This window comes from Passer domesticus, chromosome 1 (genome assembly GCF_036417665.1).
Source record: "Passer domesticus isolate bPasDom1 chromosome 1, bPasDom1.hap1, whole genome shotgun sequence".
Lineage (NCBI taxonomy): Eukaryota > Metazoa > Chordata > Aves > Passeriformes > Passeridae > Passer > Passer domesticus.
The window spans coordinates 53,868,102-53,887,021 of NC_087474.1; the positions used below are offsets into that span (position 1 = coordinate 53,868,102).

General features: G+C 36.8%; 1 protein-coding gene across 30 annotated transcripts in view; it reads left to right on the forward strand.

Moving 5' to 3' along the window:
• GOLGA4 (golgin A4) overlaps positions 1–18,920 on the forward strand; it is a 77,524-nt gene that overhangs the window by 16,440 nt on the left and 42,164 nt on the right. For 27 of the 30 annotated variants that reach the window (XR_010362683.1, XR_010362684.1, XR_010362687.1 and 24 more), the window contains exons 3-10: positions 1,733–1,831; positions 7,637–7,702; positions 8,777–9,091; positions 11,096–11,143; positions 11,524–11,580; positions 15,125–15,223; positions 15,773–15,911; positions 18,574–18,761. Coding sequence is in view for 19 of the 30 variants with exons in the window: in XM_064420903.1 (XP_064276973.1) it covers positions 1,733–1,831; positions 7,637–7,702; positions 8,777–9,091; positions 11,096–11,143; positions 11,524–11,580; positions 15,125–15,223; positions 15,773–15,911; positions 18,574–18,761 (1,011 nt within the window). In the remaining 11 variants the exon portion in view is untranslated. Of the gene's footprint in view, positions 1–1,732; positions 1,832–7,636; positions 7,703–8,776; positions 9,092–11,095; positions 11,144–11,523; positions 11,581–13,333; positions 13,369–15,124; positions 15,224–15,772; positions 15,912–18,573; positions 18,762–18,920 lie in introns of those variants that run through there. The other 3 variants (XM_064420985.1, XM_064421012.1, XM_064421031.1) reach the window with 2 other exon arrangements.

Here is an 18,920-nt window from a genome sequence, read left to right on the forward strand (position 1 = left end):
TGCAAAGTAATTTTCATCTTAAAAAAATTCATAATTTTATTTGTGAATTTGCATGTTTCTAATTCATGAGGCCATCAGGCTTGCTTGTAGTATTGCTGCTTTATATTTGTACACTTGTGTATACACAGCATATGCCTTTTCTTTTATTGGCATATGCCCTTTCAAGAAGAGCAAGAATTTATATTACCATCAACAGTTGATGAAGATTTTCTGGAACCATTATCACTTGTCAGTTTTGTCAATTTCCTTATTTTTGTCTTGTCTGGAAGCTCAGAGGAGGAAAAAAACATAGGTGGGTTTTACACACCTGTATATATATATACACACATACATTTTTATGTATATATATGTATGTATGAGGAGCTTTTGCACAGCTTACTCTTAAGAATTAGACTTCTAACAGGCTGAGAGAGGAGGACAACAAACTCAGTGTGTTGTTGCTACCACGGTGAATGCACTGGGCTATTGTGTTGAGGCCCCGGGGGAGTAAAGAGGATTGAGATCTTGAGGAATGTGACCATCTTTTTTATTAGCACCTCATTTTGCAGTAACTTAAAAGTGAGAAATTTCAGCTTTGTTGGCAAATAGTTATTGGCAAATCTGACGCTATTTGTTGTATATGGCTCTCACAGAATATTTACCATGTCTTACATTTTCTGAAAGGGTTTGGCAAACATAAATTCGAAGTCATGAAGGGTTTGGCGAACATCAATTCAAAGTCATGTAGCCTTTCAGATCTTACCTGTGAAAATATTTCTCTCTCTCAATCTGAATTTATGTAATTAATCTGCTACAGCACTGGAATAAATGTGATCATCACCAAAAATGTAATTTAAACTCCTAACTTATATTAGTATAAATAATATATATTATTATAATAATATAATAACAGTATAAAAGTACTGTTTTGTAATTTGATAGAGGGGTTTGTCTCATTATTTCAGAATGATTTTGTTTTATTTAGTTTGGTTCAGTCAGCAGTCAGTACAATGCTGAAATCTCAAGCTGTAAGGAAGTTGAACCTTGTACTTAAGTATGTGAGTATAATCATGAGAGGAATATTTTTGTCTCTCAGTTACAGCATCCTAAATGCATTACATTACATGTATATATCCAAATTGAATTCAAAATTCCAGTCTCTTGGGTTCATGTTTTCATCTCTAGGAATTTATATCTCTTCTTAGATACTGACTTGATAAAATGGTTAAATTCAACTTATGGTGTTTTTACAAAATAGTCTGCTAGTAGTTTAAAAAAATGGTAAGGAATTTTAAAAAATGTAGACAGCATTCTAGTGTATAAAAGCATCAGATGATAAATAGTCAAAAGTAAGCATTTTAGATTATATACTGATAGAATTTTTATTTGTTAATGAATAACTGAGAGAAAATAGGGCCCAGTGATATATAAAGACAACTCATCCACAGAAGTTTAAAAAAAATTATAGTAGCAATGCCTGAAACATAGTTTTTATCTTTGGCTAAACTAGGATCTTTTAAATAGTATGCTTCTTTTGTTCTAAAGAAGTTTTGATCAAAACTGTATTTTGGCTGTTCTGAAATGATCTATTGCATATTTTCTGGTTACATTCTCCCTTTATTGATATTTGCCTCATAAACTGCTGTATTGTTTTGTTATGTTTTTAATAGCATGGAAAAATTGAGTAAAATTTTGTAGTGTTCCTTATTGCTTGATTTATTTTCATTTTCCTCCTTTTTGCATTGAATAACAGCTATTAGCCGGGATGATAGCAGAACCTGCTTTTCTCTCTGAGTATACTATCTTTGCTTTGGATCCCACCAAACAGCCTAAGCCACAGAGTGACGGTGTGGTGAGTCCTCCCCACCCCTCTTAGTGATGCCTTTAGCAGGTGGAGGAGAGTAATGTACTAGAAGGCAAACTGACTTGCTTGTGGCTTGTTCTCACAAAGACCTCTGTCTTGACTGTCTTGTTGCTAACTCTGCACTAAATTTCACAGAGGTAGTAGCTGATAGCTCCTGGCTGGTATGCTAGTATGATGTGAATTTATTGTAATGTAAAAAAAAATTAACATATTTTTTCTTATACATGCAACAATACACAAATTTAAATAACTGTTGCTCAAGTATGTATGTGTGTTGCATAGAAATTTCCTCTTCATATTTATGTATGTCTGTATGTATTTCAAGATAAATGGATAGAATTAACATTGGGATTGGTTATGTGTAAAACTTACATGCTATTTGCTGTATATGGTGAAATGGAGCATGTAATTTACTTCTAATGGTAGCAGGAAATAATTATTTCACATGGACACATAAATTAATCTACATCTAGTTGATAACCTGGCAGTTATTATTGTGAGGATGAATAGTCTTTTTTTAGTAGTTAGGTTTTACTTTAAATATATGTTTCTTTGCCTGGAAATGTTATCTTCACTATGTATAAGTGGAGGAGCTCAGTGAGAGGAGGCAAGAAATGAAGAAAAGGAAGCAGGCATAGGGAGGAAGTCAGACTTCTGCTTTCTGATATAGGCACATAGAAGCTGTGTTCTTACTGGCACAGGACAGGAATGTCATTTTTCACATGCTTTAGAGGCACGGCATTCCCAAGTCCATAAGTGATTTAGAACACAGCAATTTTTAGAATCCCATCTCCTTGTTATACTTCACGATTACTTTGTAAGTACTCTTTTCCTGCTCATGCTTTAAATCGACCAGTCACTGAAAGCTATAACAGGATCAAAATTTAATAACCAGGAGATAGTGCAACACACTTCTTGGACTTGTCTCTCTCAAGCTAAACAAGATTGGACAGAAACAGTGGTTAAAATGGTGGTCCCGGGAAAGTGTATTCTGACCATATTCCAGGTCCAGCAATAATTATTTAAAGAGTCACTGCAAACTTAAGTAAACTTTGTTAGTTTTCACTATACAACAGAATTACCGCCAAAAAAAAATCATTTCACATAACTGTTTGTGTGAGTACTCCAATGTTGTCTTTATATGATCTTTTAGTATGTACTTCAGTGGTATATTTGCTGGATCACATATTTATATGCAAGACTGCAGTAATGAAACAGTTATTGTTAATGTGTTACCAGTGTGTATTAGTATGTTACCTGTAAAACTCATTTTGTTCTCTGAACTTCTTGAAAATTCTAGAGCAGTACTCAGAATAAGAACTGGAAGCGGGAGAAAATGATGGAAAAGTTTATAGAGAATAGGATGACTGATTAAAAAAATATATTAAAGAAACACACACATTATATATGTTTATAAAAGCTAGGTACAGTAAAAATGCAGGAGAGGAAAGTTTCACCAACATCCACAAATGCATATTAATTCTGCTAAAACAAAACAGTATTTTAGCTGTAGATGTGATCTGAGAGTGAACAGCATAGAAAAGTGACTGTAACTGTGGATTTTTTGGGCATAGATGAAGTTAGTATAAACTCTTCACTAGCTAAGCTGCAAAGGTTTTGTGCATGAAAAAGCAGTTTAAAATATTCTTGGACACAGTGGATTTTTTTTTAAAGAAAACATAAAAGGAAAATGAGGGAAGAAAACATTAAGCTCTACTTCCTTTCTCCCTTCATAATTACTCAGTTTTGGAATACTTGAGAAAGTATTACTGTTAAAAGCAGTAAAATGTTTCTAAATAAAAGCATTTAAGCTTTCACTTCTCAGGCTTGGTAATCTGTTTATACCTTTAAGAAAAAGTATGCTTTTGCATTTGAGAAATAAGGAAGTAAGGTGACACAAAGGTTACTGGAACACTCTACTGTGCTCCAGTTGAAACCCAACTCTTAATTTATACATCTTCATAATAAAAAGCAACATTTTTTTTAGATATTGTAAGTATAGCTGTCTTTGGAGACAGATATGGATGTTATGTTCTGTGAATTTGTGGAGGAAAAATTTTTATTGGTCTCCAGAAACCCTGATGTAACTGCTGGTTCTAATACTTTCAGAATGGCTGCTTGTGCTCTGTGAGTCTAATTTTGCTGAAAGCTCTCTTCAGCCTTATGAAAGGCCTGGGCTTTTAAGCTTTTCAAAGCCTCTTGGATCTATACTTATATATAGCAACTTCCATTCATGCTTGCCATTCAGTGTGTAGATACCCAAATACAGTCCTTTGCCCTAGAGCACAGTGATGTAGGCTTTCAGTAGCGAGATACCTTTGGTGGTCCTTATTTTATATGAAAGATTACTAGTGTATCCCTTTTATTATTTATGCCAATAGAAAGTGTAACCCCAAATATGGGTTATTCTTTTGTTCCCATAGATTGTGTACAAAGATGCCTGCATAATGACTAGGAAACTTTTAAAAGTGTCAGCACTAGTTTAGCTTTGAAATTGCATTTTTAAGGATCCTTATAGGTCCTTAAATGGTAGCTTTTCGAAGCATCTTCACAGAAAGAAACAGCATCCATGGGTTTTATATTCATAAAACCCTTATTAAATTTAATAAATTACTTAATCTTGTGTTTTAAAATAGATGTTAAATATTAAATTATACTTATTAATTACATGCACAAACACCCCAGACTTTCCTTTAACTCTTTTTTATGTGTATCAGAATACCTGATTTTTGAAAGAAGTGTATTTAGTTTGTAAGTCACAGAATCACAGAATTAAGTAGGTTGGAAAAGACCTCTGAGATCATTGCGTCCAACCAATGACCTAACACCACCTTGCCAACTAGACATGCCACTAAGTGCCACATTGAATCTTTCCTTAAGTATCTCCAGAGGTGGTAACACCACCACCTCCCTGGGGAGCCCATTCCAATGCCCAATCACTCTTTTTGTGGTGTCTTGGTAAAGTGTTTGTCTTCCTCTGTTGTCAGTCCTATAGTAGCACAGCAGATGCTTTGTAAATTATAAAGCAGAAGATAATTTTTATTTGAATTATTTTATTATTAACTTTTTCTTTTAGGAGTAAAACCAAGAACAGGTAATGGAGCCAAGTATACAGTGTAGAAGTGCTTCAGTTTAAAACCTGTGAAAACTGCCACAGGATAGTGTTCTGAAGCAGAATTCAGATTTTGTTCAATCTAGGTGAAGCACAGTTTCCAAGTCCAGACCTCTTTTGTTTTGTCTGCTTATGGGTAACTGCTCAATTCTCTGGTTTCCTTAACTATCTGGATTTCTCTTTGTTGTGTGTTATTTCTGTACTATCTCAAATTTGGTCCATATCAGACCTTTTTGAAGCTCTTTTATCATTCCTCTGCTACATTAATGTTCAGGTGTGCTTATTGACATATCCAGAGTAGAAGCTGTGAGTGTGATCATGTAGGAGAGATATGTATACAAGGATCATTGTGATTGAGATTTCAGTTCTATGTATGCCTTAGATTTTGCAGCTTGTATGTAACTGTCAAGATACAGCTTAATTAAAAGTTAAGAGTTATGCTGCTCTGAGGCGAATTTACCCATATTTTGTTTGATATGCCTCAGTGTTTTACTTCTGTTGAAAAAATCCATGTCCAAGATGGTTTCTAGCATATTCTGGTAATTCAGTTGGACTGGGTTTATACAGCAAAATAACATCTGGATTTGTGTAAGTTAGAATCATAGAATGTCTTGAGTTGGAAGGGACCCACAAGATTGACCAAGTCCTACTTCTGTACCTGCACAGTACAGCCCGAAGAATCACACCATATTCCTAAGAGTGTTGTCCAATCACTTCTTGAACTGAGACAGGTTTGCCTGTTCCAGTGCCCAACCACCCTACGGGTAAAGAACCTTATTCTAATATCCAACATAATCTTCCCTAACAGAGCTTCATGCCATTCCCTTGAGTCCTGTTACTGGTCACCACAGCTCCTGCCCCTCCACATCCCCTCATGAAGAAATTGTAAACTGCTATGAGGTGTCCCCTCTGTCTCCTCCATGATGAGCAAGTCAAGTGACCTCAGCTCCTTGTACAGCTTCCCCCCAAGGCCCTTCATCATCTTTGTAGCCCTTCTTTGGATACTTTCTAATAGCTTTGTATCTTTCTTATATTGTGGCACCCAAAACTGCACGCAGGACTCGAGGGGAGGCTGCAGCAGTGCAGAGCAGAGAGGGACAATCCACTCCCTTGCCTAGCTTGTGATGCTGTGCCTGATGTACCCAGGACACGCTTGGCTCTCCTGGCTGCCAGGGCAATGCTAACTCATATCCAACTTTCCATTGACCAGGACCCTCAGGTCCCTTTCCATGGTGCTGCTCTCCAGTGTCTTGTTCCCCAGTCTGTCCATACAGCCAGGGTTGCCCCATCCCAGGTGCAGAATTTGGCATTTATCTTTGTTGAATTTCATATGGTTGCTGATTACTCAGCCCTCTAGTTTGCTGAGGCCCCCTCTTCCAGGGCCTCTCTGCTTTCCAGGCAGTCAACAGCTCCTCCCAATTTAATATCATTATCAAACTTAGTGTACCTTCAAGTTCCACATTCAAGTAATTTATGAAGATGTTGAAGAGCACAGAGCTGAGGATGGAGCCCTGTGGAACCCCACTAATGACATCTCACCAGTCTGATGTCACTGTAAAGCTTTAAGCCCAGCACATGAACCAGCAGCTCACACACTACATGATGTGTTTATCCAGCTGTATGCTGAATATTTTGTCCAAGAGGGTGCTGTGAGAGATAGTATCAAAGGCTTTACTGAAATCCAAAAAGATTACAAGTGGCTTCCCTTGCTCATCTCAGTGGGTAACCTTGTAATAAAAGGAAATCAGATTTGGCAAGCAGGAGTGTCCCCTTGTGAACCCATTACTGGTTGTGACCAAGGATTTCTCTGTCTTGAAGCTGTTTTTCAATAACTCCCAGAAAAATCATCTCCATAATTTTACCAGTCAATGAAGTGAGACTAAGAGACCTGTAGTTTCCAGGGTCATCCTTCCTGAAAATTAGGAATGGGTTAGCAAACACCTGAACACAGGACACAAGAAAGGGAGGATAGACAGGCTAGGAACAGAAATGTCTAAACTCTGTAAAAAAAACCAAACCCAAACTAATAAAAAAACCCCTAAAACCCAAACCAACCAACTCCAGACTATTGTTTTTTGTTGTATTGGTTTTGTTGTTTTGGATGAAGTTTTTTATATGTGTGCGTGTGTTTTGTTTTCCATTCTGTGGGAATGCAAAAGTTTTGTTAAAGATATATTTTTCGAAAGTCTAATTTTCTTTCCATGCTTGTTGGAGTTATAAACAGTTTATTACCTGCACTTCTTTTCCAGGTAGTTTCTGCCCCCCCAATGCACTGAAACAGAGAAAGATGGTGTTACAGCCAACTCTTACTCATATTGGCTATAAATACTAGTAATCAATTAGACTTTTCCTGCTATAATTTTGTCTTTTTGGTGTGTCTTTGATTTGTCCATAAATGTTATATAAATAATCATTATGACTTACTTAATTGGAGATGCCCATATTTGCAGATGTCTCATACTAATCCATGTGCACATAGCTGCTTTGTAGTTCTGCATATTGCAGCAATCTGTTTTGAATTTAACAAGCTAGCTTGTTTGCATGAAGACATCTTAATAAGCTTTCTAAAGAAGGTACTAAAAACAGAGGCAAAGAAAAAAGCACAAATGCTGTTTCTAGGAATCACTGAATTACAGTCCTTGTACTCTGTTTCTTCTAACAGTTGTTTTTACTTCCTGTAGAACTTGAATAAACAATCACTTCCTGGATCCACAGAAAACAATGGAAGTGAACCTGTTTCTCCACAGGTATGTGGAGGGCATGAGGGGTTTGTTTCCTCCTTCACTTCTGTGTTGTCTTTGTGTTACATTGGTTTAAGTGTCCACTATTTCTCTTCATGCTGAAGTAGGGATAAGTAGTGCCTGTCAGGATGCTCAGATATTTTGTTTGTGTGTAATCACATTTGCTGGTATTGTCACTGATGTGTGGAGCTTTTCTTTTTGTAAGGACTGGTCAGCAGACTGCCAACGTTGAGATGCATCTTGTTGTACAGCATTAAACTCACTTTCAAAAGTAGAGGGCTTATTGCATGTTTGGAAAGCTGAAGGAAAAGAAATTATAGGTTGAAAATTATGTCATTAGTAATAAAGATGTAGGTAATTTTTTAATATGTCTTAGGGAAACAGCTTACTGAAGTGGATTAGCAGTGGCTTCTGGCATATGCCTCCCAACATTTGATTGTAGAGGGAACATCATGCAGTAATGCTTTCACATCACTTCTGTAGCACCAGCAGTAAAGGTTGTACCACAGCACAGAATCTTTTGGTATAGAATGAAGTATGTACTATAGCAATAATTTTGTTTTATGTAAAAATCGTAAAGTCATTTAAAATAAGAAAAGGACTGTTCAAGACAGCTTGCTAGAACTAACTATCATAGAAGGATTTCTACCATTAATTTGTTCTCTTTGTCATAGGAAAGTATCTGTGTGTTTGAGATAAATGCAGTCTTCTGTGTAACACATTAAGATGTGAGTCAGTTATATTTTTCAAGTTTGAGACAATAAATAACCATTTATATTAGTTACACATTCCTCACTTTTTAGAGGGATTACACAGAAATGTATTCTCCTAAAAGTTTAAATCAGAGCTGTAGTTTATTAGACTTAGTTGCTATCTGAAATTGTGCACATCTGGTAGTTGCATGCTTGATTTTTCTGCACAAGTAGGTGATTCTTCTAAGGGACTAGCAGCTATTTGGTGTCATGCATGTCTTAGACAACAGTAGTTTCTTTGCACAGGTCATGTATCTTTTGTGGACTTTAGTGTGTCTGTCTGCCTAAAAGCAGTGCAGAAATAATTACTTTCTTTCAATTTTTGCAGCAAAGTGACAGTCAGTCTTTTGCCCAGAGGCTTCAGCTTCGAGTTCCCTCCATGGAGTCTTTGTTTCGAAGCCCAGTAAAAGAGACCCTATTTCGCTCCTCTTCTAAAGAGTCCCTAGTCCGGAGTTCTTCAAGAGACTCACTGAATCGACTAGACTTGGAAGCCCTTAGTCCCACCTTTGATTCACCTTCTGACATTGAAAGTGAAACTGAAGAGCCTCTGGGAAATATGGACACCTTCAGCAAAGAGCAGTTGCTGCAGCGTCTGCATAGAATGGAGCGCAGTTTAGGCAACTATAGGGGAAAATACTCAGAGGTAGGCAATGTGACTACCTGTGGTTTAGCTCTGCAGAAAGGGGAAAGAGATTAGGCTAACAGATACTGCAGCAGTGGACAATCTTTTTGTTTTCCTATTTGGAGCAAATGTTTCAACTTACAGCTAACATGGAATTAAATTATTCTAAATCTAGTTATTTTTGACCTAAAAAGGTTAAATGTTTTTCTGGAAATAAAACATTGAAATCTTTTTCTTTTCTTGTTTGTAAATAATTTCCTGATGCCAGAAATAGAGGTTAATTAATGGTTACTCACACAGAGCAGGCCTGTTAAGATTTCAACTGAGACCATCTAGCAGGGGGTGAAGTTCACTACAGAGATGAGCATGATTTGTACTCCCATGACAGCAAATTTTTTTTTTCCAACTTGTTCTTGAAATGCACAGTGTATATTCTAGCCATGTGCAATAGGCAAGCATTTTGTTTTCAAGAAACAAGTTCTGTTCTTCATAATTTCTAGATATTCCCTGTGAGGAATTGATTCAAACATCTTAATTTTTTTTGTATATTTTAGTGAAAACCAAGTATATAAGTAGTTTCACTGCTCATTTTCCAAATTACTGGGGAAGGTAAAGCTGTCAAATGGAAGGTGGTGTTTTGGTATTGGGTTTTTTAATTAATTTTGGGTTTTGTTTGGGTTTTTAAATTGTTTTGTTAAGTGTGTGTTGTATTTAAAACTGGATGTTTGTGCTGTTTTTTACAGTTCTTTTAATGTTTGCTGCCCTCAAATACAAAAATTCCTGTGCAGACTTTTGTCAAAATTCCTGGAATCTAAAATATGTATGCAGTGACTGCAGTATTCAGCATATGCCTGAAAGAGCAGTTCTCACAGTAATTTTTCCTTCACTTCCAGCTAGAGTAATAAGTATTTTTTTAAGTTTATGTAAATAGTAGTTGCTAAAATGAAAATTTTTTAGTTTGTGGGTTTGTTTTAGTGCTTTTTTGGTCATTTGGGATTTTTTTTATTAGTGTAATCTGTCCACCAAATCCCAACTTTCTGTGTCAAAAAGGCTTGAGGTTTTTTCCTGGTTTTGTGCATTTCTTCAGTTCAGTTGAAAATAATTGTTTTGCTGGGGCTTGGAAGAAACTTGTTGCAATATATAATGAGTAATTAAGGCAGAAATATTTTTTCCCTCTTAAAGTAGGATGCACACTTAGCATCTCAAAAATATGGTAAAGGAAACCACCCATAGCAGTTTTGCTTTTCTTATGAGGGCAAAATAAATATCACTTTAAAATTAAAATGAATTTTGAATTCTGAAAATGTTTAGTTCATTTTAAGTTAGAATTTGAAGATATATTTTGACTTTCTGGTTTCAGTGTTCTAGATTCATTTTTCTTAAATTTTTCTTCAATTTGAAAACACAGTGTTCTAACTGCAAATGCCATTATGCTACTTTAACATAATGCTACTTGGCAGTTGTAATCAAATATTTAAGTTACTCCATTTGTCAGCTTACAGTGAGAAAAGAAATATTGTCTACTTTCAATCTGTCTTTGCTGGATATATGCAAAGCATATGGGATGAGAGCATTGCACCTTTTTTTGTTAAATTTAGAAATGTATTTTTTAGTACACACTTTTTGTAAAATTATTTTTTTTTAATCTCCCTAGGACATGTACTCTACAGGTGGTCACCCCTGTGGGGTAGCTGTCTGAGATGTAACTTTCTGATACTGTTGGGTTTGACCCCCCTATGTTGAAGGATGGTATGTGGTGTGTTGTCTCAGGGAAGGGAAAAGTGTGTATGAATGCTGAGTAACAACGTTGTTTTGTGATGTAGGCTTGTATTTTTTAACACATTTGAGATATTTTATAGATACATAAAGAAAACTTCAAGAAAATTTAAGTATATTTATATCAAAAGAAAGTTCTGAAGTGGAGCAAAGAGTTTGAAAATGCAGGTGTTGATACAACTAAGGAGATTATTTTGATGGCTATATGCAGACGTATTGTCATCTTTATATCCGATTTGTTTATTTTAGCTAGTGTCTGCTTATCAAGTTATCCATCGGGAAAAGAAGAAGCTACAGGTAAGCATTACTTTTCATGCTCTCTTACCTGCATGCTTTTTTCAATCTTAAAATGTGTAGTGACAATACAGATTTAATTTTCAGTGTGTTGTATGTAACAGATGATGGTTTCTTAGCTGGGATTTCTAAGGAAGCCAAGGTAAAATTAATTTGTCCAAATAAGTGTGAAGCAGTGTACTCCAGCCTTTTTTGTTGCATCAGCTGACTTCAGGTGATAGATTGATAGATTGCCAACCCACAGTTGGTAGTTTATGACAATACTTGCGTATCAAGTGTGACTTGAAAGAGAATCAAATAATTACATGAATTTTTAAAATTTATTTATCCATTTTAAAATTACATTTAATACACCTGATCTTTATTCTTCCTTTCTTCTTAAGAGCATTCTGAGTCAAAGCCAGGATAAAGCACTTCGCAGAATTGGAGAACTGAGAGAGGTAAATTCCTTTACTGATTGCATGTTTACGTTATATCACACCTACAAAGGATCTTTTTCTGCTTAGCTTTTGACTTTTTTGTTCACAAATTATTTTCCATTACAGAGCAGGGTATTTTACAGAGTTTTTGTTGTTTATATGGGGTTACTTGACTGGCTTGCTTCCCATTCAGCAAGTTATTGCTATACTCTTAAGACAAAGTAGTGCATCATGAATTGAACTACTTTTCTTGTTCATTGTGAAATAGGTAGAAGTGTGTGTGGTTCTTGCAGTATTGTTGGACCCAGGCATAGATGACCCTGTGCAATTTGTTGCTCTTCTATTAATGACATATACTAATTCAGGCAAACACAGGCACATTTTTGTAAGGATTTCAGTGACTATCAAAAAAAAATAGGATAATTTAAAAAAATTCTTCTTTATTTCAGTTGTAATACTTACATTATTTTATGGATTTTAGTATAGTTTACTTTCAATCATAAAATCAAATAGTTCTTGTTATAATTTGCCTCCTTAGGTTATAGTGAAATTAAAAGAAGAAGCTCTAGTGTATTTGGTATTAATAGTAAACACAGTTGACTTAAAAAACACATATAGATGACAGGGCAGAACAGATTAAAAGGGCAAAATCAAAAACGCCATATTGTCAAACCCTGATGAAGCACAATGTGAAGCTGAAGCCATTTTATTGCCTCAGGAGCTAGAAACACCAGATTTGGAGATGTGCAAGGTGTGCAAGAGCCTCTGTCTGTGTTCTTGCATTGCTGGAGAGCTGGGAACCATTTAGTCCAAAGTCACAGGCTTTGTCTTATGACTGCACACCTGCTTCTGCCATGTGCAATGCTGAGCAGCAGCACTGGCATGGAGGTTGCAGGAGCCATTAGACTGTGGTGAAGTCCCACCTTTGCCTGAAGTTAGACTCCAGGCAGCTGGGTGTTTTACCCACAGACAGGGACCAAGGCCTGTCCACTTCATAATGAGGGATGGTGACTGTGAGCCTCTGGCCATATGTGTACTCAAGGCTCAAGCTCATCCATAAGGACCTATCCCTGTGACTAGTCAGGCAGCCATTCATTTCAAGGGAGGTCAGTGGCAAATTGCTGGGGACTCTTCAATGATTCGAAGAGTGAGCATGCTGTGGGTTATGTGTGCTGGTGGGGTAGCATTTTGGATCACATCTGTGCTGTTTCTGCCCCAGCAGCTGAGAACAGTGGGTCAGTGCTGGGAGTACTGTGTTTGTCTGAGCTGTAGCCTGTGTCCAGACTGTCACAATGTCCTAAGCTAAGCTGTCAGTGCATATGAGGGAAAAAAACCATTGCTTTAATGTCTGAATTGGCTTGCCAAGGTTGTATCTTTTCCAGATCACTACAAGCTCAGATAAAAAGCTTTTTCTGTGTTAGGTCCATATCTGCATGCTCTTGTAGGATTGGTTTTCCAGTTTATTGCTATTTGTTGAAATCAGGAAGGCAAATGTGGAACAGAGTGAAATCTTTAGCATATGATAGAATTGGACCATGTGCTTTTTTTTTTTTTTTTTTTACTTCTGTCATAGTCTTTGTGATTCACATATATAGATAAGTTACACATGTATTTGTATATGCATATATTGTGTAAAATTTAATTTCATTCTTACCAATCTTGTAAATTTAAAGATTCCTTCAAATCTAACACTGAAATTCTTTTTCATTAATTGATACACTTCAAAAAGTATTTTTCTGATCTTTTGGAAGCCCAGGTCTTGCAGCATTAGGTAAAACAGACAACGAAGGAAAAATTACAAATAAAATGGTAAGTTTCCATTGTGGAAGCTAACATGGTCCAAAGTAGTTCATTCATTGATGTAGTAATTTGTTATCAGAAATTAATTATAATAATTTTTTCTTCATCATACAATCCATTTTTCCCATAAATATGTTGAATCAGGCAAGTTTCTTCTAAGAGGGCCATGTATGAGGAAACAAATCTTCCTTTGAGGCTAAGATAACAGTGTGACACAGTCCCTGGAAATAAATGTGGTTTTCCTTAACTTGATTTACTCCTGTTAGGAATAATTCCTCAAAACCAGTCTTAAAGCAATCTTCAGTGTTCTCCTTCACAGAAAAGGATCAGAAGGGACTCTGAGATGCAAAGAGGACCATTTCTGTGTTGATTTCAGTAAATCGCTTTGACACTTGTTCTCACACTGGCCTGCTTTGCTTCGTTTGAAAGAAATTGCTTCTAAAGCTCAGAAGCACAGGGCAGAAGTGTGATCAGCAATTGCTGAGAATATGAGGCAATGCAGTGTTGAGAAGTGGATACAATTGGAAAGAGAGTAATGTTTTTTTCAGTGATGCTTTCCCTCACCATCGTGCCTGTGCATGGCAGAGCAGGCTCAGCTCATACAGCTGTGGTTTTCAAAGCCGGTGTCAGCCTCATCTGTGGCAGGGCATTCACTGTTGGAGGTAAGGGATAGACAGCAACACAGCATAAAAACAAGATTTAGAGTTGAAGGAAAGCAGCGCAGGAAGCATCCAGTGCTCTGTTTTGTCTCATTTGCTTTTTCATCCTTTCTTTCTCTTTCTGTCATCCTCTGTCTTTGCCCGGCTAATGGAACTCATGTTTATGGGTGATGATTGCTGTTATACAAGTGTTCTTTGCAGAATAATAGTCATAGAAGCATTCTTTTCCTGGAGTAAATCATGGGGAAGATATCTATAGATGAAATAAATATATAAATAAAAAAGATTTAAAAGTTTCTGAAAATATTTGCAGTGCATGCATGATGTATTTGTGGTTCTGGTTCTCTGAATAAGCAATTCGATGTGAATTAATTTAGGTACATGTATTTTCTATAAGAATGATAATTATTTAAAGAAATTTAAATGTTTAAACCCTAAAAGCAGAGGAAGTAATTGAAAAAAAACCTCCTTCAGGAAATATATTATAAGACTGTGTAGGTATTACTAAAGAATTTAGGCAATATCTACAAGCTTCTAAGAGTGTTCAGCCAAACAAATGCATGTAAGTATCAAGTAAAGCCACATACTTAAATTATGTGGCATTCTCTGCCTTTCTCATTTGAGACATGTTTGTGGAATAAAAAGACAACTTCCTTCTCTTACACATGGCATTTGTCATTTTAGAATGGTGGCATGTTGAATGAACATAATGAATTTTGCATTTATTCTCTTTATGTTGGCTTAATGTGGTGGCAAAATGAAGAATCGTCCAAAATGCAGTCTTCAGCTTCCAGGAGACATGTGTGCATGGAAGATGGTTTTTCAGGAGCAGGCTTGAAATGAACCCCATACAAACTTATATTTAGGGAAAAGAATCCTTGATAATTTTCCATCAGATCTAGATTCTTGCTGTTTTAATCCTGGTATTATAATTGGATGTTCTTGCTATATTGTGTGGAATATTGTATAGTAAAAAAAAATACACACTTTATGGTTGTATTTTGGGATCACAACTATGAAAGAGATATTATAGATGCTATTTCATAAGTCTTTTGAGTTCACATTCATCGAGTTCACATTCATTTGAGATGTGTTTGTATTATCAGGAACTACAGATGGATCAACAAGCTAAGAAACATCTCCAAGAGGAATTTGATGCTTCCTTAGAAGAAAAGGATCAACTTATTAATGTCCTGCAAACTCAGGTAAGATAATTTACCCAGCAGATGTTGATTAAAACTGCTCTTCTTACCTTTTCTTTATAGCTATATATTTCCTATGATGCATATCCATGTTTTATTATAATTGCTCTGAAGGTGAAAAGTGTCTTGTATATTTAGGATTTTCTGGAAATTAAGTGTGTCTTTGTGGTAGAGGATACCTTTGTAAAAATCTCACTAATGTTAAATAGGATTGGCTGATTTGCATTTAGATACCTTTGTGATGTTTTTAGATATTTAGATACCTTGTGTTATCAAGACATCAACATTAGCAGATGTCTGACCTAAGATTGCTTTTGCAAAATTCATGTCTTTTGCTTAATTGGTCTTTGTTTTTCTTCTCATAGTCATTTTACTTTTGTTAATTGGAAGCATAATTCTGACTTTTAAAAAGTGGTAAAAAATTTCAGACAGATTTTTCCTTTTTCTACTTGCTAATATCAAAATTAATTTAACTCATTCTAGTTTTGAAGATTAAAAAATTATCTGCTTTGAATCCTTGGATTTTTTTAATAAAAAGAACATTTTGTTTAGGTGTCGTTGCTGAAACAGAGATTACAGAATGGTCAGATAGGCACTGAATTGCCTGATCAAAATGTCCAAACAGAACCACAAGTTCAAAGTCCAACGGAAGAAGTCAGTGCAGAAGATACTGTGGAACCAGGAAGCAATGGTATGTATTGCGGCTTTTTCAAGAGACGTTACATTTTGGGGAATAAACCTTTTGTTATTTATGATGGAGTAACAATATTTAGGGCTGACCATGTCATAGTAAGGATATATTTTCTAGAAGAAGACAATTGTTTTGAAAACCATCTGGCAGCTAGAGGAGAGGATAAACCTTTTAAGAAACTAAATTTTCATAAGAATTCAGATCTGGTATGTCTTTCCTTTGTCAATATTGATAATAACATTGTAATTATTGCTTTGTTGGTAGGTGTTCTTAATATCTCAACTTAATACAATTAAGAGATTCTGCCCCCAATAAGTGAGGACATATCCCTGGAGTTTAGAGAGCAGATCAGTTGCCAATCTCTGTCTTTTTCTTTGTGAGCTTGGGTTTGTTTTTTTTTTTTTGTTGTTGTTGTTATTTTATCAGAAAAAAAAGTAAAAACAAAGATAAATTTTGATATTCCTGCTATGGAATAACCTGAGTGTTCCTCATCTCTGGAGGTTGTTTAAATTAGTGGGATTCTCAGTGTTATATGTATTTGATTACTGAGCAAGGGACATTATAATGCTGATACATAATAAAAGAGTCTTTCATTGGTACCCTTCATAAAAGGTAGGGTTAAGAACAGAGGTAAACATACATCTTGAAATTATATTTGTTCAGCATCTGCTATGGTTTTTATATGCAGGGATGATAGGAAGTGTCAGGCGAGAGATGTTCTTATCTGGTGCCATGGTTTTTGTACTGCTTAGTCAATAATGAAAAATTGTGATTCAAGATGTTTTCTGTGCGTGAGTCTGCCTCTGGGCTGTAGTGTGCCAGGCATGCACCAATACTCTCCTCCACAGCTGGATAGAGGAGAGAAAATTTAAAGGCGTATTCATGAGTTGGGATAAGGCCTGGGAGAGGCCTAAATACTGTCATTGCCAAAACAGGCTCGAATTATAGATACAAAGCGAATTTGTTACTAATAAAATCAGAGCAGGATAATGAGAAGTAAAATAAAACCTTCAAAACACCTTCCGCACCCCCCCTTCCCAGCTCCACTTCTTTCTCCAGATGGGCAGGGAATGGGGGTTTATGGTCAGTACATCACCTGCGGTTTCATCCACAGCTCAGGGAGAGGAGTGTTTCTCCTGCTCCACTATGGGGTCCCTCCCACAGGAGACAGTTCTACAAGAACTACTCCAGCATGAGTCCATCTCATGGGCAGCAACTCCCTGCGAAGTGCTGTAATGTGAGCCCATTCCACAGTCCTCCTCAAACTGCTGCAGCGTGGGTCACTCTTCCACAGGGTGCAGTTCTTGAAGGACAGGCTACTCCAGAGTGGGCTTCTCTCTTCCATGGGCCTCCCACAGGGTCACAGTCTCCTCTTGGGTATCCACCTGCTGTGGCATGGACTCCTCCATGGGATCTCTGCATCCCCTTGGTCCTCCATGGGCTGCAGGGGCACAGTTGTTTCACCGTGGTCTGCACTACAGGCAGTAGGGGAAATCCTAGCTCCACTGCCTGAAGCACCTCCTCCTCTTCCTTCTCCATGGATCTTCATGTCTGCAGAGTTGTTCCCCTCACATGTTCTCACTCTGCTTTTCTTTGGCTGCAATTTTAACTGTGTAATAACTTTTTTCTTCTTTCTTCTTAATTTTTCTATCACAGAGGCATTACCACCATTTCTAATTTGCCCATCCTTGACCAGCAGCACATCTGTCTTTGGAGTTTTGCTGGGTATTGGCTCTGCCGAACATGAAGAAAGCTTCTGGCAGCTTTCTGGCAGCTTCTTGCAGAAGCCCCCCTGTAGTTCCCCTTCAACTACTGAAGCTTGGACATGCAAATCCAGTACAATGCCAAATACTCTTGCAACCTCCAGAATATCAGAACAGAAGCACACAGTAAAATACTACCAAATGTGCTAGTTACACAGTGATTCAAACTGAGAGGGAGTAGGTTTAAATTATAGATATTAGAAAAAAATCTTTACTGTGAGGGTGGTGAGGCACTGGAACAGGTTGCCCAGAGAGGTTGTGGGTGCCCCATCCTTTGAAGTGTTATAGGCCAGGCTGGATGGAGCTCTGAGCAACTTCTTCTGTGAGGTGTTCCGGCCTATGGCAGGGATTGGAACTAGGTGATCTTTAAGATCCCTTCCAACCAAAACCACTCTATGATTCTATGAGTGCTACTCAGAAAGACAATGAGTATAACCTTTATCCTGCTGAAAGTAATATTGCCAACCTGGGTATTTTAGAACTAATGTCATACCCAGCTTTGGGAAAGCAAGAATCTTGTGTCCATGGCACTTGAGAGTTGTGATTTTCTTTGCATCACATTTTTTCCTAATTGAGCATATTCTGCTGTTAGTAGTAGCAGGCAGGTTTATAAATCATGATGACTTTTTAGTTACGTAAAAAACCTGGTTGATGAATAGGTTCATTTTGAAGCCAAAAAAGTAAGTGGGGATTTGTAAGCTAAGTTGGTGTTAAATACTCTTTACTACTCTCTGTATGTGTAGAATGTTTCTGGCACTTACAGGAGAAACTAGGAAGTTTTGCAGACTTCACACAACTTTCTTTAGAGACCTATGAGTCCCCTGCATTGTGAATAATGAATGCAGATCTGCATTTTGGAAATGTCATGCATATGGTAATGTTGGTATGTTGTCTTATAGAGCGTAATGAAGATTCTGTTAAAACACTGGAAACTCTTAATCTGAGGGTGAAGCGCCAAGAGAACTTGCTGCAGCGTTGTAAGGAGACTATTCGGTCACATAAGGAGTGCTGTGCCCAGTTAACCAACGAGAAAGAGGCACTTCAAGAACAGCTGGAAGAGAGGCTTCAGGAGCTGGAAAAAATGAAGGTATGGAAAATTCTCTTAGCTTTATGGGTAACCATGAAAATACAGTAAGAACTTCAGTATTTCTGAAATTTATTGATAGGGCAGACCATGAAACGAACTGTCTCTGTACTTTTTTGGAGATAAAGGTTCAAAACGCACCTGGAATGAATACACTCAACA